Source organism: Sorex araneus, chromosome 6 (genome assembly GCF_027595985.1).
Source record: "Sorex araneus isolate mSorAra2 chromosome 6, mSorAra2.pri, whole genome shotgun sequence".
In the NCBI taxonomy this organism is placed as follows: domain Eukaryota; kingdom Metazoa; phylum Chordata; class Mammalia; order Eulipotyphla; family Soricidae; genus Sorex; species Sorex araneus.
This window is the reverse complement of record NC_073307.1, coordinates 87810094-87831573: the sequence shown is the minus strand read 5'-3', so window position 1 is coordinate 87831573 and position 21480 is coordinate 87810094. Positions and strand designations below refer to the sequence as shown.

The window sequence follows — 21480 nt, the reverse complement described above, 5'->3', positions numbered from 1 at the left end:
CCTTTCTGTCGGCCTCTGGGGAGAGGCCGAGCTTCTCTCTCCTCCTGCCCTGCACCCGCCTGGCCTCCCCAGGGACGAGGTCTGGTCTTGCTTAATGAACTGCAAATGTGATTAACAGGAGCCACAATTGGGTCTGCATTAACCCACCCAGGCGGGGTGAGGTCATAGACGGATGGAGCTGCAGGCCCGGCCCCAGAGTCCGGCCCCCCTCCAGCTCCTCAGGACAGAGATGCGAGAAGATAGATGGGGCTGAGGCCTGCCCTGGAGCCAGGGAGATGCCGGAAGTGTGCGAATTAGCTGACACTGGCACTGTGTCTCTGCCAGAGTGGTTTAGCAGAAAGGGGAGGAGGAGCACTTTTTTTTTTTTTCAGCTGTTTGGCCCGGATTGACAGCGGGCCAATGATAAATGGTTCTAGAAGCACTTGCTGGCCTTCCTGGGTAATCTCTTCCTGGGTAATGACTTTTGTTCTGTGGCAATGGGCTGAGGATGGGCCTTATGGGTGAGCAATGGGTCCTGCTCGGACAGAGCCCTGCAGTAATCGCGGCTTACCCAGTCGAGAAAGGGATCCCTCCCTCTTTGAAAGGGAAGAGGCCTCTGGGGGCATGCCCGGGCCCTAGGCAGCACCCCATGGAATGCTCGGTGTCTTTTTAGTTCGTGAAGGAACCGTGAGTTACAAGGTTATTGATAGCTGAGTTTCAGACACAGCATGTTCTAGCACCAACCCCACCGTCAGTGTTAAATGTCTCTCCGCCAGTGTCCCAAACTCTCCCCCACCCCCACTCCCGCCTCCCCTCCCTGCCTGCCAGCTTAAGAGGCACATTTAAAGTCTGGTTGTTGTAGTTTAAGTCTTATATTTTCAGTGTTTGGTTACATAGCTATGGGCTGGAGTGATAGCACAGCGGGTAGGGCGTTTGCCTTGCACTCGGCCGACCCAGGTTCGATTCCTTCGTCTCTCTCGGAGAGCCCAGCAAGCTACCGAGAGTATCCCGCCCGCACGGCAGAGCCTGGCAAGCTCCCCGTGGCATATTGGATATGCCAAAAACAGTAACAACAAGTCTCACAATGGAGACGTTACTGGTGCCCGCTTGAGCAAATTGATGAACAACGGGACGACAGTGCTACAGACAGTGCTATATAGCTATAGCCGAGTTATAGCACTCCCCAGGTATTACCGTATACCCGAGGCCCTACTCTTTCTCCATGATTTCTCTTTCTCATCTTCTTCCCTCAATTTCTTTCTTTCTCTGATTTGCTCCTCCTATATTCTGGGGCCAAGGGTGTTCGAGGCATCCCCCTTTATTCCAGTGCATTCTCTCATTCAGTTATTCCGTATACCATGGATAAGATAAGTGACATCATCCCGAGTTTGTCTTTCTTCTTCTGGCTTCCTTCACCCAATGCGGCGTCCTCCAGCTCCATCCAGGCTGCAGCAAATCACATGATTTCATTGTTCTTCACCACTGCATAGTATTCCATTGCGTACATATACCACATCTTCCTAACCCATTCATCTGTTATTGGTCACCTAGGTTGATTCCAGATGTTAGCTATTGTACTAAGCATTGCAATGAATAATGGTGTGCATTTGAATGAATAGTTTTGGGGTTAGGTACCCAAATATGTAGACTCCTGTCTCTTTCTCTCTCGATGTCCTGTTGTCCCCTGTGAAGTGTGTCTACTTCATGGCCCAGGATGGCTGTACAAGCACCAGGCTTCTCAGCCCCTGACCAGTGGTAGTAAAAGGAAGGACTAGCAGAGAGGCACCCTCTCCACTGGGGAACCCTCTGCTTATATCCTACTGGGCAGAAATTAGTCCTGTGGAACCTCTTTTTCAAAGGAGACTGAGAAATGGAACCTTTAGTCCCAGTGGCTGTGTGCCAGGGGGCACTTGAAATCAGAGATCCTATGTCTGAGAGGAAGGGGAGAGAAGTAAGGCGAGAGCACAAAGGGATGGATGCCTGTTTGCATGCAGGAGGACTGGATTTGATACCCAGCACCTAGAGTAATGGTGGGAATGACTCCTGAGCACTGAGCTGGGAGTCAGTCACGACTACGCCCCCAGCACTGCCAGGTGGGGACCCCAACCCAAACTACAAAGAGAGAAATGTATGAGGCAAAGATGGGCAGAATGAAAGCAAGAAATAAACAAACCCCTAATCAAAGTGGAATTTTTAAAAATATGTTTTCCGGGTCACCCCTGACGATGGTCAGGGGTTCCTCCTGGCTCTGCACTCAGCAATCACTCCCGGTGGTGCTCGAGAGACCGTATGGGATGCCGGGGGTCGAACCCAGGTTGCCTGAGTACAAGGCAAGTGCCTTACCTGCTGTGCTATCACGTCGGCCCTGGAAAGTGGAAATTTTTAATAATCTATATTTGATAAAAACACTATCAACTACCTTGCCCCTATAAATATTTGAAGTCCTGTCCCGAGTTCCATCCCCAGGATAGCATAGCCCCCTGAAATACCACCGGTGTAACCCCAAAACTAACAATCAAATAAAATGGGGAAAATAGATGCTGGATATCTTTTTTTTTTTTGCAGAGAGAGGCCCACTCCCAGTGGTGTTCAGGACTTACTCCTGGCTTGGCACTCAGGGTTCACTCCTGGCAGAACTCAGAGGACCACATGGGGGGGGGGGGCAAGGACCAAACCTGGATTGGCTAGCATCTTACCCGCTATACTATCTCTCCAGCCCCTGGCAGATATTTTCAATCTCTCCCACACTCATCTTCTTTCACGGGAGGGAGGGAGGGCAAAATAGAGATCTAGAGAGTCTAGATGGGGACTGGAGCGATAGCACAGCCGGTAGGGCGTTTGCCTTGCATGCGGCCGACCCGGGTTCGATTCCCAGCATCCCATACGACCATCCCACGGTCCCCTGAGCACCGCCAGGAGTCATTCCTGAATGCAGAGCCAGGAGGAACCCCTGTGCATCGCTGGGTATGACCCAAAAAGTAAAAAAAAAAAAGAGAGAGAGAGAGAGAGAATCTAGATGATTTTCTTGGAGTCACACCCTTCGGGGCTCCCACTCCCCCGTGTTTCTCAGACATTTGCTATATCCACTGTCCAACACTGTCTTCTAATCTGAAAGTTTGGGTAGGAATTGCAAAGCACGGGGTGGGGGTGGCCTGTGGGGTGCAAGGGCGGGGCGGGGGTGGGCGGGGGGTGCACGGCCATTCTCTCACCAGCACAGGCTGATGTGTGTGGGGCTTCTTTAATCTCAGTACACCTGATGCTCTAAAAAGCACATTTGATGCCAAAGAGATGTTGTCTTTGGTTGTAGCTATTGCAGCCAACAGTCTTTAACTACGTCATGAAAGCATGTAACACCTATTAGTGCCTTGAAGAGACCAGCATATTACATTTAGCACGAGTCATAGCTTAAAAAAAAAAAGTAACTATAATTAAAAAAAAAATACTCAGAGAAGCATGGCCTCGCTTCCAGTCTTTCTTTGCAAACCTCCTTCTTCCCTGACTTAAGAGAAATCAGCTGGCTGCCGGCCTCTGCTTCTGCCCTCAGGCTTGTTGTGACATCACTCTTCCAGGAGCCTCTGGAAAATTCCACTGAAAACTTGTGAAAGAGAGAGAGAAAGAGGGAAAAGAACATCTTCGGCAGACTATGAAAAGCATTTTTGACCTGGGGGTTCCTGGATCGTCTTGGGTGTGTGTGTGTGTGTGTCTGTGTGTGTGTGTGTGTGTGTGTGTGTGTGTGTGTGTGTGTGTGTAGGGGGGAGGTGGGTGTCACTGGACCACACTCTGAGAACCACTGATTTCATCAGTTCTTCCTCTGTGCCTCACTTTCCACGTCCAGCAGGCAGTACTTTTCTCTCCTTTCTCAGATGAGTTCTGTGTTCTCCGAAGGTGTTTTTCAGCCTCTAAAGGATCAGTTTATGGGTATGTTTGTCCGTTTATGGGTTCAAAATGTTCACAGGGGGATTTGGAGAAAGGGTGCGGGGGCTTAGCGTGTCAACCACACAGACATTCGGCACTGCGCGTACCCCCAAGCGCAGAGCTGGGAGATGACCAGCACCCACCCACACCCCTAACAGACACACGTCTGGGCTGGGGGCTGTGTGGCTCAGTGGTCTGGGTATGTGCTTTTCATGATGCACAAGACTCCGGTTTACTCTCTGGCCCCCGAACCCCCCCCACTGGGAGTCACCTTAGAGCACCTAGTCACGACAAGCTCCTGAGTACCTCCCCGCCCCGAAATAAATCGATAAGAGACACACACACACCCAGACCAGGAGTGTGACCCCTGGCGAGAATATGTGTGAGCACCACCACCGTCGTTCGTGTGCCTCAACTAACAGCATGCTCCCCCACCCCCCACCCCTCGAGATTGCTGTGTGAGCACCGAAGTGAGAGGAGGGTCACCCCACCCTGGGCAAAAGCTTCTGAGCGCTGCAGTCAATGAACATCACTGCTGGAAGGTCTGAGCACCACGGCCACGTGTGCGTGCGTGTGCGTGTGTGTGTGTGTGTGTGTGTGTGTGTGTGTGTGTGTGAGAGAGAGAGAGAGAGAGAGAGAGAGAGAGAGAGAGAGAGAGAGAGAGGTCCCTGGGCATTGCTTCAGCAACAACAGTAGCACCTAGAAAGGGGAAGGAATGGCCCAAGGAAGCATTTTCCCCTAAACAACGGGGGTGGGCAGTGGGGGAGGGGGAGAGCGACAGTACAGTGGGCAGGATGCTTGCCTTGCGTGTGGCCACCCTCGGTTTGACCTCCAGCGCTACATACGGACCCTTGAGCCCCACCAGGCGTCATCCCTGGGCACAGAGCCGGGACTCAGCCCCGAGCACTGCTGAATGCGGCCCCCAGACAAAAGTGTTCCCTGCAGAGAGGAGGCCTGTGTTGGCCTTAAGGCAGGTCGATGGGGGTGGCCAGGGGCTTCCCGCCGGGGGTCTGCTAACTCGCAGCCTCTCCCTGGAAGGGGGTGGAGATGAGACGCCGGAAAGAGCTTCTGCAGCTTCCCAGCCCGGGGCACCTGCCCGTGTGCCCCTGCAGAACCCTGCGTGCAGGACGGCAGGGTGGGCCGGCCCGGGGGGCTTGTGGGCCGTCCTGACTGCGGAGAATCCCAGCTCCGGCCCCTCCCATCCTGCAGGACGGGCACCACGCCCCCCGGGGTGAACCCCCTGCGAGGGGCTGGAGGCAGGAGCGTGTTCAGTGCAGCCATGGCAGGCCTGGGGGAGGAGCTGAGGTCCCCGGCCTGTCGGGGCAGCGTCCCCACGAGCTGCCAGCCAGGGAAGTCAGTGGGCAGCGCTGGGCGGAGGGTTCGAGTCGGGCCCGCTGCCGGAAACCCTGAGTGGCTCCCAGCGCCGGGCCCTGACTTGCCTCCTTCCAGGAAACGCCCCTGGCATCGGGGTTCTTATTGCGTCCAGCTGCCAGCGGCCGCGCCCTGGGGACAGCACGGGCAGGTGGGGGCTGAGTCCCGAGACTCTCGTGTAGACGGTCCCCATAGAGACGGGGTTCGGGTGGGAGGCCAGCTCCCCATCCCTAAGCTCTGCCAGGTGGAACGTCCTCGACACTGTGCCCCCCGCTTCCCCCCCTTAGGCCGGGCCTGACGTTTCCTTATTGTCCTGTCTTTGGGTTCTGGGAATCCAGCTGCCGCTTAAAACACCTGCCAGGAAGCGTGGGGCCGCCTGGGGCGATGGATACCGCGCGGGCATGCGCAGACAGACGCACCCCGGGAGGGCGGGCGGTGGGGGCGCGCACCGCGGCAGGGCAGGGACCTGGGAACTGATCCCGGGGGGCGCCCCAGCAAGGCGGCCCCTGAGCCAGAACCGGGGTTGAGGGAGGCCCATCCGAGCGAGGCACAGGTTTCCCTGGGAGGCTGGCACCCGGTCTGCTATTTAAAAAAAATTTTTTTCTTTTCTTTTTGGGTCACACCCGGCGATGGCACAGGGGTCACTCCTGGCTCTGCACTCAGGAATTACCCCTGGCAGTGCTCAGGGGACCGTATGGGATGCTGGGAATCGAACCCGGGTTGGCTGCATGCAAGGCAAATGCACTAACCACTGTGCTATCACTCCAGCCCGGATTTTTAAAAATTTTTAAGAATTTTGTGTGGGGGCTACACCTATTTGTGCTCAGGGTTGACTCCTGAATCAGTGCTCAGGGATGACTCCTGACTCTGTGCTCAGGGGTCCCTGCTGGCGAGGCTCGGGGGACCCTCTGAGGTGTGGAGGATCGAATCCAGATCGTTTATGCGCCAGGCGAGCGCCCTACCTGCTGTGTGCCGCATCCGTGCGCTTGGCTCGAGCCTCAGCTCTGGGAGGGAAACGATGGGAGGTGGGAGGAAGCTGTCCCGAGTGGGGGAGATGGAGACTGAGGCGGGGGAGGTGGGGAGGCCCAGCGGGCTCTCCCCCTGGCTGGCCTGGCCCGGCCACCGTCCAAAGGAGCCGGAAGTTGGCGCAGTCGCGGGACGCTCTGTTGATCTGCCTGCTGTTGAGACTCGGCCACGTCGCAGTGCTCTCTGGGCAGCGGGCAGCCGGGCTGGAGGGCCAACTAGGCCTGTCCCTCTCGCAGGCCACGCGCAGGACAGGGCTGGCCGCGGGAAGACTAGAGGCAAGGGAATGGCACCCTGTTTGGCTAGTCTCTGCTGAGAAAGGCAGGACCAGGGCCAGAGAGACAGAGACAGAGAGACAGACAGAGAGAGAGAGAGAGACAGAGACAGAGACAGAGAGAGAGAGAGGAGAGACAGAGAGAGATAGAGAGAGGGGAGGAGAGACAGAGACAGAGAGACAGAGGAGACAGAGAGACAGAGAAAGAGAGACAGAGAAAGAGAAAGACAGAGACAGAGAGACAGAGACAGAGATAGAGAGACAGCGAGAGGAGAGGAGAGAGACAGAGACAGAGAGAGATAGAGAGAGGGGAGGAGAGAGAGACAGAGACAGAGAGAGACAGAGACAGAGGAGACAGAGAGACAGTGATAGAGAAAGACAGAGAGAGACAGAGAGAGAGGAGAGACAGAGATAGAGAGAGATAGAGAGAGGGTAGGAGAGACAGACAGAGAGACAGAGGAGACAGAGAGACAGAGAAAGAGAAAGACAGAGACAGAGAGACAGAGACAGAGATAGACAGAGAGAGGAGAGGAGAGATACAGAGACAGAGATAGAGAGAGGGGAGGAGAGAGAGACAGAGACAGAGGAGACAGAGAGAGACAGTGATAGTGAAAGACAGAGAGAGACAGAAACAGAGTGACAGAAAAAGACAGAGACAGAGAGAGACAGAGACAGAGATATGGAAAGACAGAGAGGGAGAGAGAAAGGGAGAGAGAGAGGGAGAGAAAGGGAGAGAGGGAGAGTAAGAGGGAGAGAGAGGGAGAGAGAGACAGAGAGGGAGAGAGAGGGAGAGAGAGAGGGAGAGGGGGGAGAGAGAGGGAGAGAGGGAGGGAGAGAGGGGGAAGAGAGAGAGAGGGGAGAGAGAGAGCGGGCCTGGGGGTTCAGGCTGACGCGGGTTCCAGCCCCGCCCTGCCTATATGCTTCCTCCGCACCTTCAGGAGTGACGGCAGCTCGGGCCAGGAGGAAGCCCTGGGCAGCCGGCGGCCAGTCTGCAGGGTTCCACTCCCTCTGCAGGCGCTGCTCGAAAGGCACCTTCCTGCAAAAGGCTGCCTAGAAGCCGCTCACCCCCCAGGGACTGGCCTGGGAAGCTGCCGGGACTCACCCCTGCTTTTCCTGTGAGCGGGGGGCCAGGACGTTTCCCGGGGGCGGAAGTGCCTGACTCCGGCCAAGGCGGCCAGCGGCTGAGAGGTCCCTGCAGCCGGCCGCGGGGCTGTGGGAGCCAGTCTCGGGGTGCCGACGCGTGTCACGCTCCTGCAGGCCCCCCACCCCACCCCATGGCGGGAATCTCTAGCAAAAACGTGGAGCTGCCGCTTGAAGGTTTTCTTTCCTTGGGTGGGCAGGGAGGCCGTTCTCTGCCCTTCCCGAGGGGTCCGAGGGGCCCTTTCGGAGGCCGGGCCCCTCGCGGGGTGGACATGAGCCGCTGCGTCTTCTCCTGGGCCTCAGGACACACTGACAACACCAGAACGAACCCCCACTTGGTCCCGAGGAGGGTCACGGCCCAGCGAAACGAGGGACAAACGCCAAGGTCCCGTGGTCCGTGGCGACTGTTCCAGAGGGTCCGGCCCAGGACGAGGGAGGGACATGAGTGGAGGCGACTCCGGGGAGCGACAAAGGCTCCCTGGGTCGTGCTCAGCAGGAGAGAATCCTCCCGGCAGGGGGGCGGCCTGGGGTGTCTCTGGCGCGGGGGTGACGGAGCGCTTGTGGTTGGTGGTGGTGATTCCCAGGCTAGACCTCGCTGAGACCCAGCTGTGGGCGCTGACCCGGTTCCGTTATCGGAGAGGGAAGGGCAGGCATGAGCCCCAGGGTAGAGACATGGCCGTTCTCAAAGCGGGTGGTTCCCACCCCCTCCCGAGGACGGGGGCGGGTAGGTACCTCGGGTGCAGCGAGGACGCACTTTCTTTTTATTTTGCTTTTCTTTGGGTCACAACTGGCGATGCACAGGGGTTATTCCTGGTTCTGCACTCAGGAATTACTCCTGGCGGTGCTCAGGGGACCCTATGGGATGCTGGGGATCGAACCCGGGTCGGCCGCGTGCAAGGCAAACGCCCTACCCGCTGTGCTATTGCTCCAGCCCCCAAGGACGCACTTTTGCTTACTTCAGCAAGGCAGATGTCCAGGAGGGTGTTTTGTTTTTCTGAGAAGGGGGTGGTAGGCTGAAGGCTAGCTCAGGAAAAGAGACAGAGCTTGGGGTGGGGGCTGCCTGCCTGCCTGCCCACCCTCCCTGTCTCTTTTTTTTTTTTTTTTTTTTTTTTTTTTTTGCTTTTTGGGTCACACCTGGCGATGCACAGGGGTTACTCCTGGCTCTGCACTCAGGAATCACCCCTGGCCGTGCTCAGGGGACCATATGGGATGCTGGGATTCGAACCCGGGTCGGCCGCGTGCAAGGCAAACGCCCTACCCGCTGTGCTATCGCTCCAGCCCCCCTCCCTGTCTCTTTTCCTGAGCTAGCCTTCGGCCTACCACCCCGCCTCCCGACTCTGTGGGCCCAGGAACTCCGGGCAGCAGGGTGGGTTTGCACACTGCTTTCTGGGTGCCTGGCTCTGTGGATAGTGTTACTCTAGGATGCTCGAGTGCGTGTGTGTGTGTGTGTGTGTGTGTGTGTGTGTTGCAGGGGAGGGGTGCGCCGGATGCACTCAGGGTGCCGGAGAGAGCACAGTGCGTAGGGCGCTCGCTTTGCACATGACTGACCCAGGTTTGCTCCTGAGCCCTGCCAGGATGTAATTCCCGGGTGCAGAGTCAGGAGTCACTCCTGAGCATCACTGACTCCTCAGACCTCCCCCCGCCACCACCCCAAACAAAACAAAATTAAAAACCTGGCTCTTGCGCTCAGGAATCACTCCTGGCGGGACCCAGTGCCCCCCGTAGGGGTGCTGGGAATAGAACCCAGGTCGGCTGTGCACGAGGCAAGCGTCCTCCCCGCGGCAGTCCCGCTCAGGCCCTCACAGAACGCTCTTCTCCCCGAGGGAGGCGGGTTGCCTCGGTGCCTGCAGCAGGCAGAGCTGGGTGAGGCCTGTGCCTGTTCTCCTCCGGGCAGCGGGTCAGAGAGGCCAGTGGCTGCTCGGGCAGGGCAGAGCTGACGCACACACTCACGCAGAGCGGCCTGTGACCTCACAGCTCCCGTGGCCGCAGCCCAGCAGCCCCTGCTGGGGACCGTTGCTTTCTGAAGGCTCAGTGGGACCCACCAGGGCCAGGCTGGGTGCCCCCGGGCCCGCTGCGGCTGAGAAACCTGGTAACCAGCATGATGCTGTTTGAAGGCAGAGCGTGCAAGCTGGGCAGCTCTGAAGGAAGGTCAGGGGTGTTCCTGGGCCCACAGCCAGGTCCTGGCGCAGTCCGAGGGGCTCGTGTGCAGGGTGGGCGGTGCTGGGGTTAGACTGGGTCCCCTGTTTCTTTTTTTTTTTTTTTGCTTTTTGGGTCACACCCAGCAATGCACAGGGGTTACTCCTGGCTTTTCACTCAGGAATTACTCCTGGCGGTGCTTGGGGGACCCTATGGGATGCTGGGAATCGAACCCGGGTCGGCTGTGTGCAAGGCAAACGCCCTCCCCGCTGTGCTATTGCTCAGGCCCTGGGTCCCCTGTTTCACTGGCCAAGTGTTCATCCTCTCTACACTGCGGCCAGGCACTGTCCCCGTGCGGGGGAGGGACCCAGGCTTCCTGGGTCTGCTAAGAAACTCAGACAAACGCGCACGAGCCTGTCAGAGTCGGGGCCACACGGTGCCACCCTCACCCTCTGTTGTCCCTGCAGGACCTGTGGGAGCGGTGCCAGCTGCTGAAGAGCGCCTCGGTGTTCGCCCGCTGCCACCCGCTGGTGGCCCCCGAGCCCTTCGTGGCCCTGTGCGAAAGCTCTCTGTGCGCGTGCGGCCAGGAGCCCGGGTGCCCGTGCGCGGCCCTGCAGGAGTACGCCCGGGCGTGTGCCCAGCAGGGCCTGGTGCTGTACGGCTGGACTGACCCCAGCGGGTGCCGTGAGTCAACGCTGGCTTCTCCCCTGCTGGGAGGCGCTAGGGGGGTGGGGGTGGGGGGGTGGTGCTGGAGCTGGCGTGGCACTTAGGAAGCGTTGGGAGCTGTGCCCAGCCACGCAGTGAGTCAGGATCAGCCAAAAGGCACCACGTGTCCTGGTCCAGTTCCTGCCCTGCTTCTGCCTCAGCCACCTGGTCATAGTGCTGAGGCCTGAAAGGCCCCCCGGCATTGGTTCCCGGGTCTGCCCATACACCAAGCCACCCCCGGCTCATGCCAAGGTCGGCTCACGCCACTCTTGGCTCATGCCACGCCCCCTTGGTTCAAGCCCCACCTCCTCTGCTCATGCCACGCCCCTTGATTCAAGCCCCACCTCCTCTGCTCATGCACGCCCCTTGGTTCAAGCCCCACCTCCTCTGCTCATGCCACGCCCCCTTGGTTCAAGCCCCACCTCCTCTGCTCATGCCACGCCTCCTTGGTTCAAGCCCCACCTCCACTGCTCATGCCACGCCCCCTTGGTTCAAGCCCCACCTCCTCTGCTCATGCCACGCCTCCTTGGTTCAAGCCCCACCTCCACTGCTCATGCCACCCCCCTTTGGTTCAAGCCCCACCTCCTCTGCTCATGCCACGCCCCCTTGGTTCACACCACACCTCTCTATTCACACCATGCCCCCTTAGTTTATGCCACACCTCCTCCGTTCATGCCACGCCCCCAAGTTTATGCCACACCTCCTTGGTTTTTGCCACACCCCTTTGTTCATGCCACACCCTTTTGTTCATGCCATGCCCCCTAGATTTATGCCACACCTCCTCGCTTCAGCCACGCCCCCTCGGCTCATGCCATGTTTCCCTCCGCTCATGCTCCATGTTCCTTGGTTCATGCCATGCTGCCCTTGGCGTTCACAGTCCCCCTTCCTCTCCACCCCCCGACTACACCTTTAATCATGCTTCACGCACCTCCCCTGGCTCACTCCAAGTCTCCAGAGATGCCCCACGCCCCCTCTGGAAGTCCAAGCCCTTCTCTACCTCCAACCATGTTCTCAGTGATCCAGTCGATTTGGGTTAATGTCCCCCCTTTGCAGGCGCAGAGAGCAGAACTTGCGCCCTGTTGTCGTGGGAGAGGGGACAGCGGGGTGGGGGGCGGGGGTACTGATCTTGCCTCCTCTCCCCCAGGTGCCATGCTCTTCCTCCCTTCCATCCCACCCTGGGACACCATGTTTGTCACCTCTTAATCCCATGCTGTCCCTAGGTCCTTGTCACCATCCCCAAAGGGCGGTGATTGAAGAGGGGCATCTTGGGTCGCCTCCTAGGAAGGCTTCTCTCTCCCCACTCTTCACTCACCTAAGGTGTACGGATAGCCAGCCCCAGGGGCAGTGATCATTAGGAGATTATTCAGATAGAGGTGAGGGCAGGCCACATACTTACATCACACACATACACACACAAACACACACACACACACACACACTTCTCAGTTTGTGTTGCTTCTGCTTATAAATTAGAGCTTTTATCTTGGCTGTGGGGGTGTGAGAAAGGTGCCTATTAGCAGATGTTTTCTCCTCTGTTAATAAGGTGGATACCTTTGAAAAAGAAACGTCTTTGAAGGTAGGGTGGAGTGGTTCGCTGGGGTGTCTTGAAAGAGAAGGGCACTGGGGTTGTGACTTGGTGTGGCAAGGCCTGGAAAATAGGGCTGGTGCCCATCTGTCGGATGTTTTGTGCCCATCTGTTAACCACAAGATCAAGAGAAAAGGGGGTGGGGGCAGTCTTGGCCCCTGGGGTGGGGTCTCGTGGGCAAGAGGCCTAGGTGCTTGGGGAGCAAGCATAGGTGATCGCAGGTGCTGGGTGCTGGGTGGGATAAGCCTAGGGCCAGTTTCTTTCTCTCTCTCTCTCTCTCTCTCTCTTTCTTTCTTTCTCTTTCTCTCTCTCTTTCTTTCTTTCTTTCTTTCTTTCTTTCTCTCTCTTTCTTTCTCTCTCTCTCTCTTTCTTTCTTTCTCTCTCCTTTCTTTCTTTCTCTCTCTCTCCTTTCTTTCTTTCTCTCTCTCTCTCTTTCTTTCTTTCTTTCTCTCTCTCTCTCTCTCTCTTTCTTTCTCTTTCTTTCTCTCTCTTTCTTTCTTTCTTTCTTTCTTTCTTTCTTTCTTTCTTTCTTTCTTTCTCTCTTTCTTTCTCTCTCTTTCTTTCTTTCTTTCTTTCTTTCTTTCTTTATCTCTTTCTTTCTTTCTTCCTTCCTTCCTTTCTTTCTTTCTTTCTTTCTTTCTTTCTTTCTTTCTCTCTCTTTCTCTTTCTTCTTTCTTTCTTTCTTTCTCTCTCTCTCTCTTTCTCTTTCTTCTTTCTTTCTTTCTTTCTTTCTTTCTTTCTTTCTTTCTTTCTTTCTTTCTTTCTTTCTTTCTTTTTTCTCTCTTTCTTCTTTCTTTCTTTCTTTCTTTCTTTCTTTCTTTCTTTCTTTCTTTCTTTCTTTCTTTCTTTCTTTCTTTCTTTCTCTCTTTCTTCTTTCTTTCTTTCTTTCTAAATTTTATTGAATCACCGTGAGATAGTTACAAGCTTTCATGTTTGTGTTACAGTCTCACAATGATCAAACACCCATCCCTCCACCAGTGCACATTCCCCACCACCAATATCACGGGTATACCCCCCTTTCCCACCCTCCCCCTGCCTCCATGGCAGACAATATTCCCCAGACTCTCTCTCTACTTTGGGGCATTATGGCTTGCAACACAGACACTGAGAGGTCATCATGTTTGGTCCATTATCTACTTTCGGCATGCATCTCCCATCCCAACTGGTTCCTCCAGCCTTCATTTTCTTAGTGAACCCTTCTCTATTCCATCTGCCTTCTCCCCTCCACTCATGAAGCAGGCTTCCAGCTATGGGGCAATCCCCCTGGCCCTTGTCTCTACTGTCCTTGGGTGTCAGCCTCATGTGACGTTATTCTATACTCCACAAAAGAGTGCAGTCCTTCTGTCTGTCGCCTGGGACCGATTTCATGTAGAAGGAGACCCCTCCCCTCAGAGGAAGAATCGGCCAGGACTTTCCCAAGATGCCAGACATGGGGGCCAGGGGCTCTAATAATAGCACCTTGGGAGGGGGCACGGCGCCATGGGGGCTGATGATGGCCCTGGGGGGTCCTAAAGACAGAGGGTTTGTGGAGGCCCCGTCTTGGGAACTGGCCCTGGGGAGACTCAAATTTTCCGTTTTAGGTCCGGCATGCCCTGCAGGCATGGAGTACCAGGCGTGTGTGTCCCCTTGCACCAAGACCTGCCAGAGTTTGCACATCCGGGAGGGGTGTTCCGAGGCCTGCGTGGACGGCTGCAGCTGCCCTGGTAATGTGCCCTCACATTAGGGACTAAGCCGAGAGCTTGCCAGCACCCTGGGGGCGGGGGCGGGGGGGAGGGAGGAGCGGATGCAGGCTTCTTGTCTTGGTTTCCGTTGCATAAATCAGAGGCTTTTTATTTATTTTATTACAGGTCTTTGTCCACTCTGATCTGACATTTGGTTTTCATTTCCGTTTTCCTGTTGTACTGGATCCACTAAAGCACGTGCATCCAGGAGACAGAGGCTGGGCTGCCCTGGCAGGGGGGTGGAGTCCGTCCAGGTTTTCTTTTTTTTTTTTTTCTTTGCTTTTTAGGTCACACCCAGCAATGCACAGGGGTCACTCCTGACTCTGCACTCAGGAATTACCCCTGGCGCTGCTCAGGGGACCCTATGGGATGCTGGGAATCGAACCCGGGTTGGCCACATGCAAGGCAAACGCCCTATCCGCTGTGCTATCACTCCAGCCCCCGTCCAAGGTTTTCTTTTCTCATGTGGTCAGGGAGTCAGTCTTGCAGAAGAGGGTTTTTGGCTCAGGGACCTCACCTGGTCTCAGTGCTCTGGGCTCAGTGCTCCAGGGGTCACTCCTGGTGGTGCTCAGGGGACCAGAGGCAGTGGCGCTGGGGATCAAACCAGACTTGGCCACAGGCAAAGTGAATGTCTTTTTTTAATTTTTAATTTTTTTTATTAGTGAATCACTGTGAAGGTACAGTTACAGATTTACACATTTTTGTGCTTATGTTTCGGTCATATAGTGTTCGAGAACCCATCCCTCCACCAGTGCCCCTTCTCCACCATGGATAAACCCAGCATCCCTCCCACCCCCAATCCCATCCCCCCCACCCCACCTCGCCTCTGTGGCAGGGCATTCCCTTTTGTTCTCTCTCTCTCTCTCTCTCTCTCTCTCTCTCTCTCTCTCTCTCTCTCTCTCTCTCTCTCTCTCTCTCTCTCTCTTTCTCTCTCTCTCTAGGTGAATGTCCCCTGTACTATCTTTCCGACAGGGAAGAGGGGGTCTCATTTCATTTTCATTTTGCTTTTGACTCTTTCTGGGCCATCTGAGCTCAGCTGAAAAGAGCCTGTTACTCAAACATCTTGCTCAGGAGAGATTTTGGTGTTTCGGGGTGGCAAGCCCTGTTGAATGAACCAGAGCGCACCCTGTGGATTTGAACCCCCGACTTCCTTCCCGGAAGGCCCTGGAGGACGCTGGCCTCCGTTTGTGCTTCTGTAGGCTGGGCGTTAGTAATCGTCTCCTCCAATCTGTCTGCATTCCTGTGCAAGGTGAACAAACTTCTTAGCGTTTCTTGGAAGAAGCCCTTGACCCAAGCTCACGACATCTCCTAATGAAAAGTAGACAAACAGAACTCTTCCCCAGAATTTCTCCATCTGGAGAGGGGGAGTTGACCAGCCCTGTTCTCACTTGGGGTAGACATGAAACCTGCATCCCAGGACTAGGTCTCGGGTAGGTCGTAGGTAGTTGTGGAAGAAGCACTACCTTGCTGAGTGCTCCTGAAGCTTCTAGTATTGGAGGAGGAGGATGGATGATGCCAAGAGGAGGTCTTTTTTTTTTTTTTTTTTTGCTTTTTGGGTCACATCTGGCGATGCACAAGGATTACTCCTGGCTCATGCACTCAAGAAGGACTCCTGGAGGTGCTCGGGGGACCCTATGGGATGCTGGGAATCGAACCCGGGTCGGCCACGTGCAAAGCAAACACCCTACCCGCTGTGCAATCGCTCCAACCCCACCAAGAGTAGGTTGATCTGGGTTCGATTCCCAGCATCCCATAGGGTCCCCCGAGCACCGCCAGGAGTGATTCCTGAGTGCAGAGCCAGGAGGAACCCCTGTGCATCGCCGGGTGTGACCCAAAAAGCAAAAAATAAAATAAAATAATAAAATAAAATAAAATAAAAAATAGGTCTTGACCTCGCTGCCCTTTGATTGCAGACGGGCAGCTGCTGGACTCAGGCCGGTGTGTGGACAGCTCTGAGTGTTCCTGTGTGCACGGTGGGAAGAGGTTCCCCCCAGGCTCCTCCCTCTCACAGGACTGCAACACCTGGTAATCGGGAGCACTCCCTGGGGCTGGGGGATTTGAGGGGATGGGGGAAGCTGCAGGTACAACAGCACCTGGGTGAGGGCTGGCCGGGCTGTGCAGGCGGAGAGCAGGTCTGGAGAAGGGTATGGAAGGCCATGATGGGCCTTTGTCACCAGGCAGTGACAGAACTGCCTCGGGTGGGTGATCAGCTCGGAAGAACCCTGACATGCAAATAGCACCTCTAAGACTCCCCCCCCCTTTGTTTAAACACCATGGTTTGCAAAGGTGCTCGCGATGCGTTTGTTAGGGGCATTCGGTATTCCAACACCAATGACGCCACCCCTGTCACCTTCTCTCCACCATCGCACCCATCCCCTCCCACCCCAAAAACCTGCCCTCTCAGCAGGCCCCAAAGAATTCATTTTATGATTGCTTGTTACAACCAAATGGCTAACGGAACCATCAAAAGTTACTTCAGTAAAAGAAAATTTGTGGACCTTGTTATTATCACATGGTGGGGGACATGAAGTCCTTGTCGCAGGGTCTCGGAAGCTGTTATTGCTGGCTGAACCTTCTGTATTAATGTTTTTGTTCACCTGGCGGTGCTCAGGGGACCATATGAGATGCTGGGAATCGAACCCGGGTTGGCCGCATGCAAGGCAAACGCCCTACCTGCTGTGCTATCTCTCCAAAAGTAAAAATCACTGTCACTGTCACTGTCGTCCCGTTGCTCATCGATTTGCTCGAGCGGGCACCGGTAACATCTCCATTGTGAGACTTGTTGATACTGGTTTTGGCATATCCAATACGCCATGGGTAGCTTGCCAGGCTCTGCCATTCGGGTGAGATACTCTCAGTAGCTTACCAGGCTCTCCGAGAGGGGCGGAGGAGTCGAACCCGGGTTATCCACCTGCAAGACAAACGCCCTACCCTCTATGCTATCGCTCTATAAAACTGGGAGGAGTTGACGCATAAATTATCGTGTTTTTTTTTTCTGTTGTATTTTGGGTCATACCTTGTAGTTGCTGCTTCCTGTACCTAGTGGGGTGCCAGGGACAGAACCCAGGTCAGCCGTTGCAAAAGAGCAAAAATTAAAAAAGCAAAAATAAAATAAAATAAAGCTATCAAACCAATTACATCTGGAGAAAAGAGTACAAGACGACCAAGTCCAAGATATTGCCACTTCCTAGGAAAATTCAAGCTGCAAATACAATTGGCCCAATGAAGAAAGAAGGAAACACACCCCAAGGGTTAGGTTGGGCTACTTTGTGTCCGCAGTGGCAACCTTGTATCATTTGTGATTTGCACACCTGTCCCGGAGTCACATGCTATTTCTCCTGGAGACTGTCTCTCTCCTGGGGGTAGGACACAGCTCTGCCCTGCCCTCCTGGGCTGCACCCCAGGAAGGCAGCGCCTCCTTCCACCCCCACGGCTGCCTTTCGCTCTTCCCGCACTGATGCTCCTCAAGGAGCCAGCTGGGGTTTCCCCGGCTGCCCCTGCGCGTTCCCAGCTGTGGAAACCAGGAACATTCTTTTTTTTTTCTTTCTTTTTGGGTCACACCTGGCGATGCACAGGGGTCACTCCTGGCTCTGCACTCAGGAATTATCCCTGACGGTGCTCAGAGGACCCTATGGGATGCTGGGAATCGAACCTGTGTCGACCACGTGCAAGGCAAACGCCCTACCTGCTGTGCTATCGCTTCAGCCTCCCCAGGAACATTCTTTCCCTCGCCCACTAGCTGGCTTGTGTATGCACACAGGGATTTTGTCAATTTTGTTTCGTTGGGGCCATGATAGGACAGCAGGTAGGGCGTTTGCCTTGCATGCGGCTGACCTGGATTCGATTCTTCCGTCCCTCTCGGAGAGCCCAGCAAGCCACCGAGAGTATCCCGCCCGCACGGCAGAGCCTGGCAAACTCCCCGTGGCGTATTCGATATGCCAAACACAGTAACGACAAGTCTCATGATGGAGACGTTACTGGTGCCCGCTCGAGCAAATGGATGAACAACAGGACGACAGTGCTACAGTGCTTCACTGGGCCACACCCAGTGGTGCTTAGTAAATACTCCTGGCTCAGCACTCAGGGATCACTCCTCAAAGATTTAAGGGACCTTATGTGGTGCTGTGGCTCAAACCCAGGTTGACCACATGCAAGGCAAGTACCCTACCTGCTGAACTAACGCCCTTGCAGGGATTTGACTGCTAAGTCTCCGGGTTAAATGTTCAGGAACGTTGACGCCCCTCGATTTTCTTTCTTCTTCGCTTTCTCTGCCAGCGTTTCAGGAATCCTTTGCAGCAGAGCCTGGTCCTGCACGCCTTCAGCTTCTGGCAGACCCTTCCGGGGCCTGAGCGACAGCTCAAAGGGCTGGAGCACACACTTGGCCCAAGTTTGATTCCTGGCATCACCTGGTCCCCTCCAGAGTCACCTCCAGGAGTGACCCCAAAACACAGGCCCCAGAGTATCCCCTGGGCATCACCCAAACACTCCTCAATATAATGCACAATGGGGGCTGGAGCGATAGCACAGCGGGCAGGGCGTTTGCCTTGCACGCGGCCGACCCGGGTTCGATTCCCAGCATCTCATTTGGTCCCCGAGCACCACCAGGAGTCATTCCTGAGTGAAGAGTCAGGTATAACCGTTCTGCATCGCTGGGTGTGACCCCAAAAGCAAAAAAATAAAAGTAATGCACATGCCCACTCTGCCGCCCCCAGTCTGTGCCCTAGCATCAGCGCTATTTATTCTCCCTTTGGGAGCGAGACTCTGTGGCGAGTGCTCAGTCCCCTGACGGACCCTTGTGCTTGCAGGAACCCCTGACCTGTGCTTCTCTCCCTTACAGCATCTGTCGGAACAGCCTGTGGGTCTGCAGCAACGAAGAATGCCCAGGTAGGCCCCGCGCCCACTCACGGCCACCGTCCCTGTGTATGTAAAGGTCTTCCTTCCCAGGTGCAGGGAGGAGCAGGCTGGCTGTGCTGCTAACCTCCTGCAGGGCCTGGGGGGTGATGTGAGGGGTGGGGCCCCCTGCCTTAGCAGAAAGGGGAGAGGGGACCTGGGTGAAGGGCTTTTTGTCTTTTTCTCATGGCCTGTTTGCGCAAAGGATTAACACGGAGTGAACGTAAGACTGTCAGGTCATGGTTGACTCAACAAAGACAATGTCAATTATTTGGAAAGCTCCAGAAGGCGGGGTTGGGTGATTCCTGAAGCTTGAAGTGAGCATGACCTGAAGTTTTCTGGAATGTCTAATCTGAAGGTTGGGTCCTGCGCCAAGAGGCAGGGAAAAGTCAGGCCACCAGATGACTTCCTGTTACCCTGCTTTAGTTCTGGGAAGTCTGCTTCAGAGAAGTTGCTTTATAATCTTTGCCCTTTGCTTTGCTCTGTTTGGCCTCCGGTCTGTTTACGGCAAACTTTGTCCTTTGGAAGCTCCCTCTACCTTAGCGAGGGACTTTCTCCTTTGAGGTTCTTTGATTCTTTTTTTTTTTAATTCTTTTTGTTTTGTTTTGTTTTGTTTTATTTTGGGGGCCATACCCGGCGATGCTCAGGAGTCACTCCTGGCTCTGCACTCAGGAATTACTTCTGATGGGGCTTGGGGAACCACATGGGATGCCGGGGATTGAACTAGGGGTTGGCTAGGTACAAGGCAAAAACCCTACCTGCTGTGTTATCTCTTTGGCCCACATTTGAGTGCTCTGAGGGATGCCTTTATGGTGGGTTACACATTTACACATCAACCTCCAGGGGAGGTGAAGGACAATCTTATTTTACAAAACAGCAGGTAGACCCACAAAGAGGGGAAATAACTTGCCCAGAGTCACACAGCTGCGAAGAGACAAGAGACAGAACTTGATGCCCCAAACTTCCTGTCTTCTACATTGATCATTTCCTTGCCTCTCGGTCTGAGGTTTTGACCGATCCTTTGTCAGAGGATCTTTGCTGAAACTCTGTGAGCCCAGAGCAGCCCCACCCTTAGTTAAAGACCAGAGCTGGGGGCTGGAGCCATAGCACAGCGGGGAGGGCGTGTGCCTTGCACGCGGCCAACCGGGGTTCAATTCCCAGCATCCCATAGGGTCCCCTGAGCACTGTCAAGAGTGATTCCTGAGTGCAGAACCAGGAGTAACCCTTGAGCATTGCCGGATGTGACCCAAAAAGGGGGGAAAAAAAAGACCAGATCTGTTTCACTTCCTATACTGGACACTCATTGTGCATGTGTTTCCATGTGTGTAGGTGCGACAAAACACTGCAAGGCTAGTGGCCGGGCAACAGGGTCCTAATGACCCTCAAAGTCTCTATCGGCTTTGGTGGATCGTCTTGAATTTACAGACACCTGACACCTTACCTGGTGCTGAGTTAGATGGAGAGTGGGCAGTAGGCTAGGTCAGTTATTCACCCTGGGTTGGGTCACCAGATAAACTCAGGTTTACCTTCTATGCAATTCTGGAAGGAAGTGCAAAGGTAAACGCTGGCTCCTGTGAGTGTGGCTATTCTCCAGTTGAGCATAATCACAGCCCGTGAAAGATGGCTACAATGAAACTACAGATGCAGTTTCATTATTTCAATAATGAACATTCACTGTATCATTGTCATCCAGTTGTTCATTGATTTGCTCAAGTAGGGACCAGTAATGTCTCTATTTGTCCCTGTCTCATGCTAGTGTAGCCTGCTGGCGTATGGGGGACTCTTTCAGGATCAGGGGCATGAGGACTGTCGTTGTTACTGTTTTTGGCATATCGAGTACGCCACAGGTAGCTTGCCAGCCTCTGCCGTGATAATAATGAACATTATGGCAAAATATCTATGAGTTTAAGTGGGTGACATTAGGAATTCAACGAATTCAATTTATTAACATTTGTCAGATCAACTCCCAGATAAAGACTTTTAAAAACTGTTTTCTATAGGGTAATTCTGATACTCACCCACCAATTTAGTCATCCGTCAAATCCTTCATACATTCATCTGTCTTCCACCGACCCATCCATGCACCCACCCTCCGATCCATTCACGTAACTATCATCTACGCAGCTGTGCAACAATTATTTGAGTATGCATTGTGTCCATAATGGAGTGTTTGGTCTAAGGCAGACAATATAAGCCCTGACCTTTCAAATGAAATCTTTTTAATTTTAATGATTAAAAATTTTGCTCTGCTAAGGATGCAAGACACTTTTGTAATGCCTCGATGGGAGGATAACCATTTCCAACTCTACGGAGCACTAAGTGGTTTGAATTTTTGCCAGCAAAGCCACTAAACTCTTGCTCTGTGCTCTCAAATCATCTGACAACCCGCCCTCCCCAATATCTTTCTAGTGTTGGAATCTAGTCATCTGTTGCCTCCCGGCCGCTTGTCCCTAGAAGACACCGACAAGTTTCTTGTGGGCTTGACATGAATTCATTGACGTGAATGATCTGGCTGTAGGGCTGTGTTATTTGCCCTCCCTGTCCCTCTCAGTGTGGTGACTGGTGAAAGAGTTTCTGATGGGAAGGTTCTAGAAGAGGTTGTGTTTTCACTCTGCTAATAAGCCAAAGAGCGGACTGGAGCTTCTTTGTCGTCCTTGAGGAACTGACGTTCTAAGTCTTAGAAATAGTTGGGTTTGAGTGTGAGCAACAGTGCAGCGGGAAGGGTGTTTGTCTTGCACATG

The 21480-nt window shown here is 54.4% G+C and overlaps 1 protein-coding gene across 1 annotated transcript in view; it reads left to right on the top strand.

Moving 5' to 3' along the window:
- VWF (von Willebrand factor) overlaps positions 1-21480 on the top strand; it is a 172446-nt gene that overhangs the window by 27689 nt on the left and 123277 nt on the right. Inside the window, 4 exon segments of the mRNA XM_055143591.1 lie at positions 10306-10522; positions 13709-13831; positions 15763-15874; positions 18687-18733. Of these exon segments, the coding sequence (XP_054999566.1) occupies positions 10306-10522; positions 13709-13831; positions 15763-15874; positions 18687-18733 (499 nt within the window).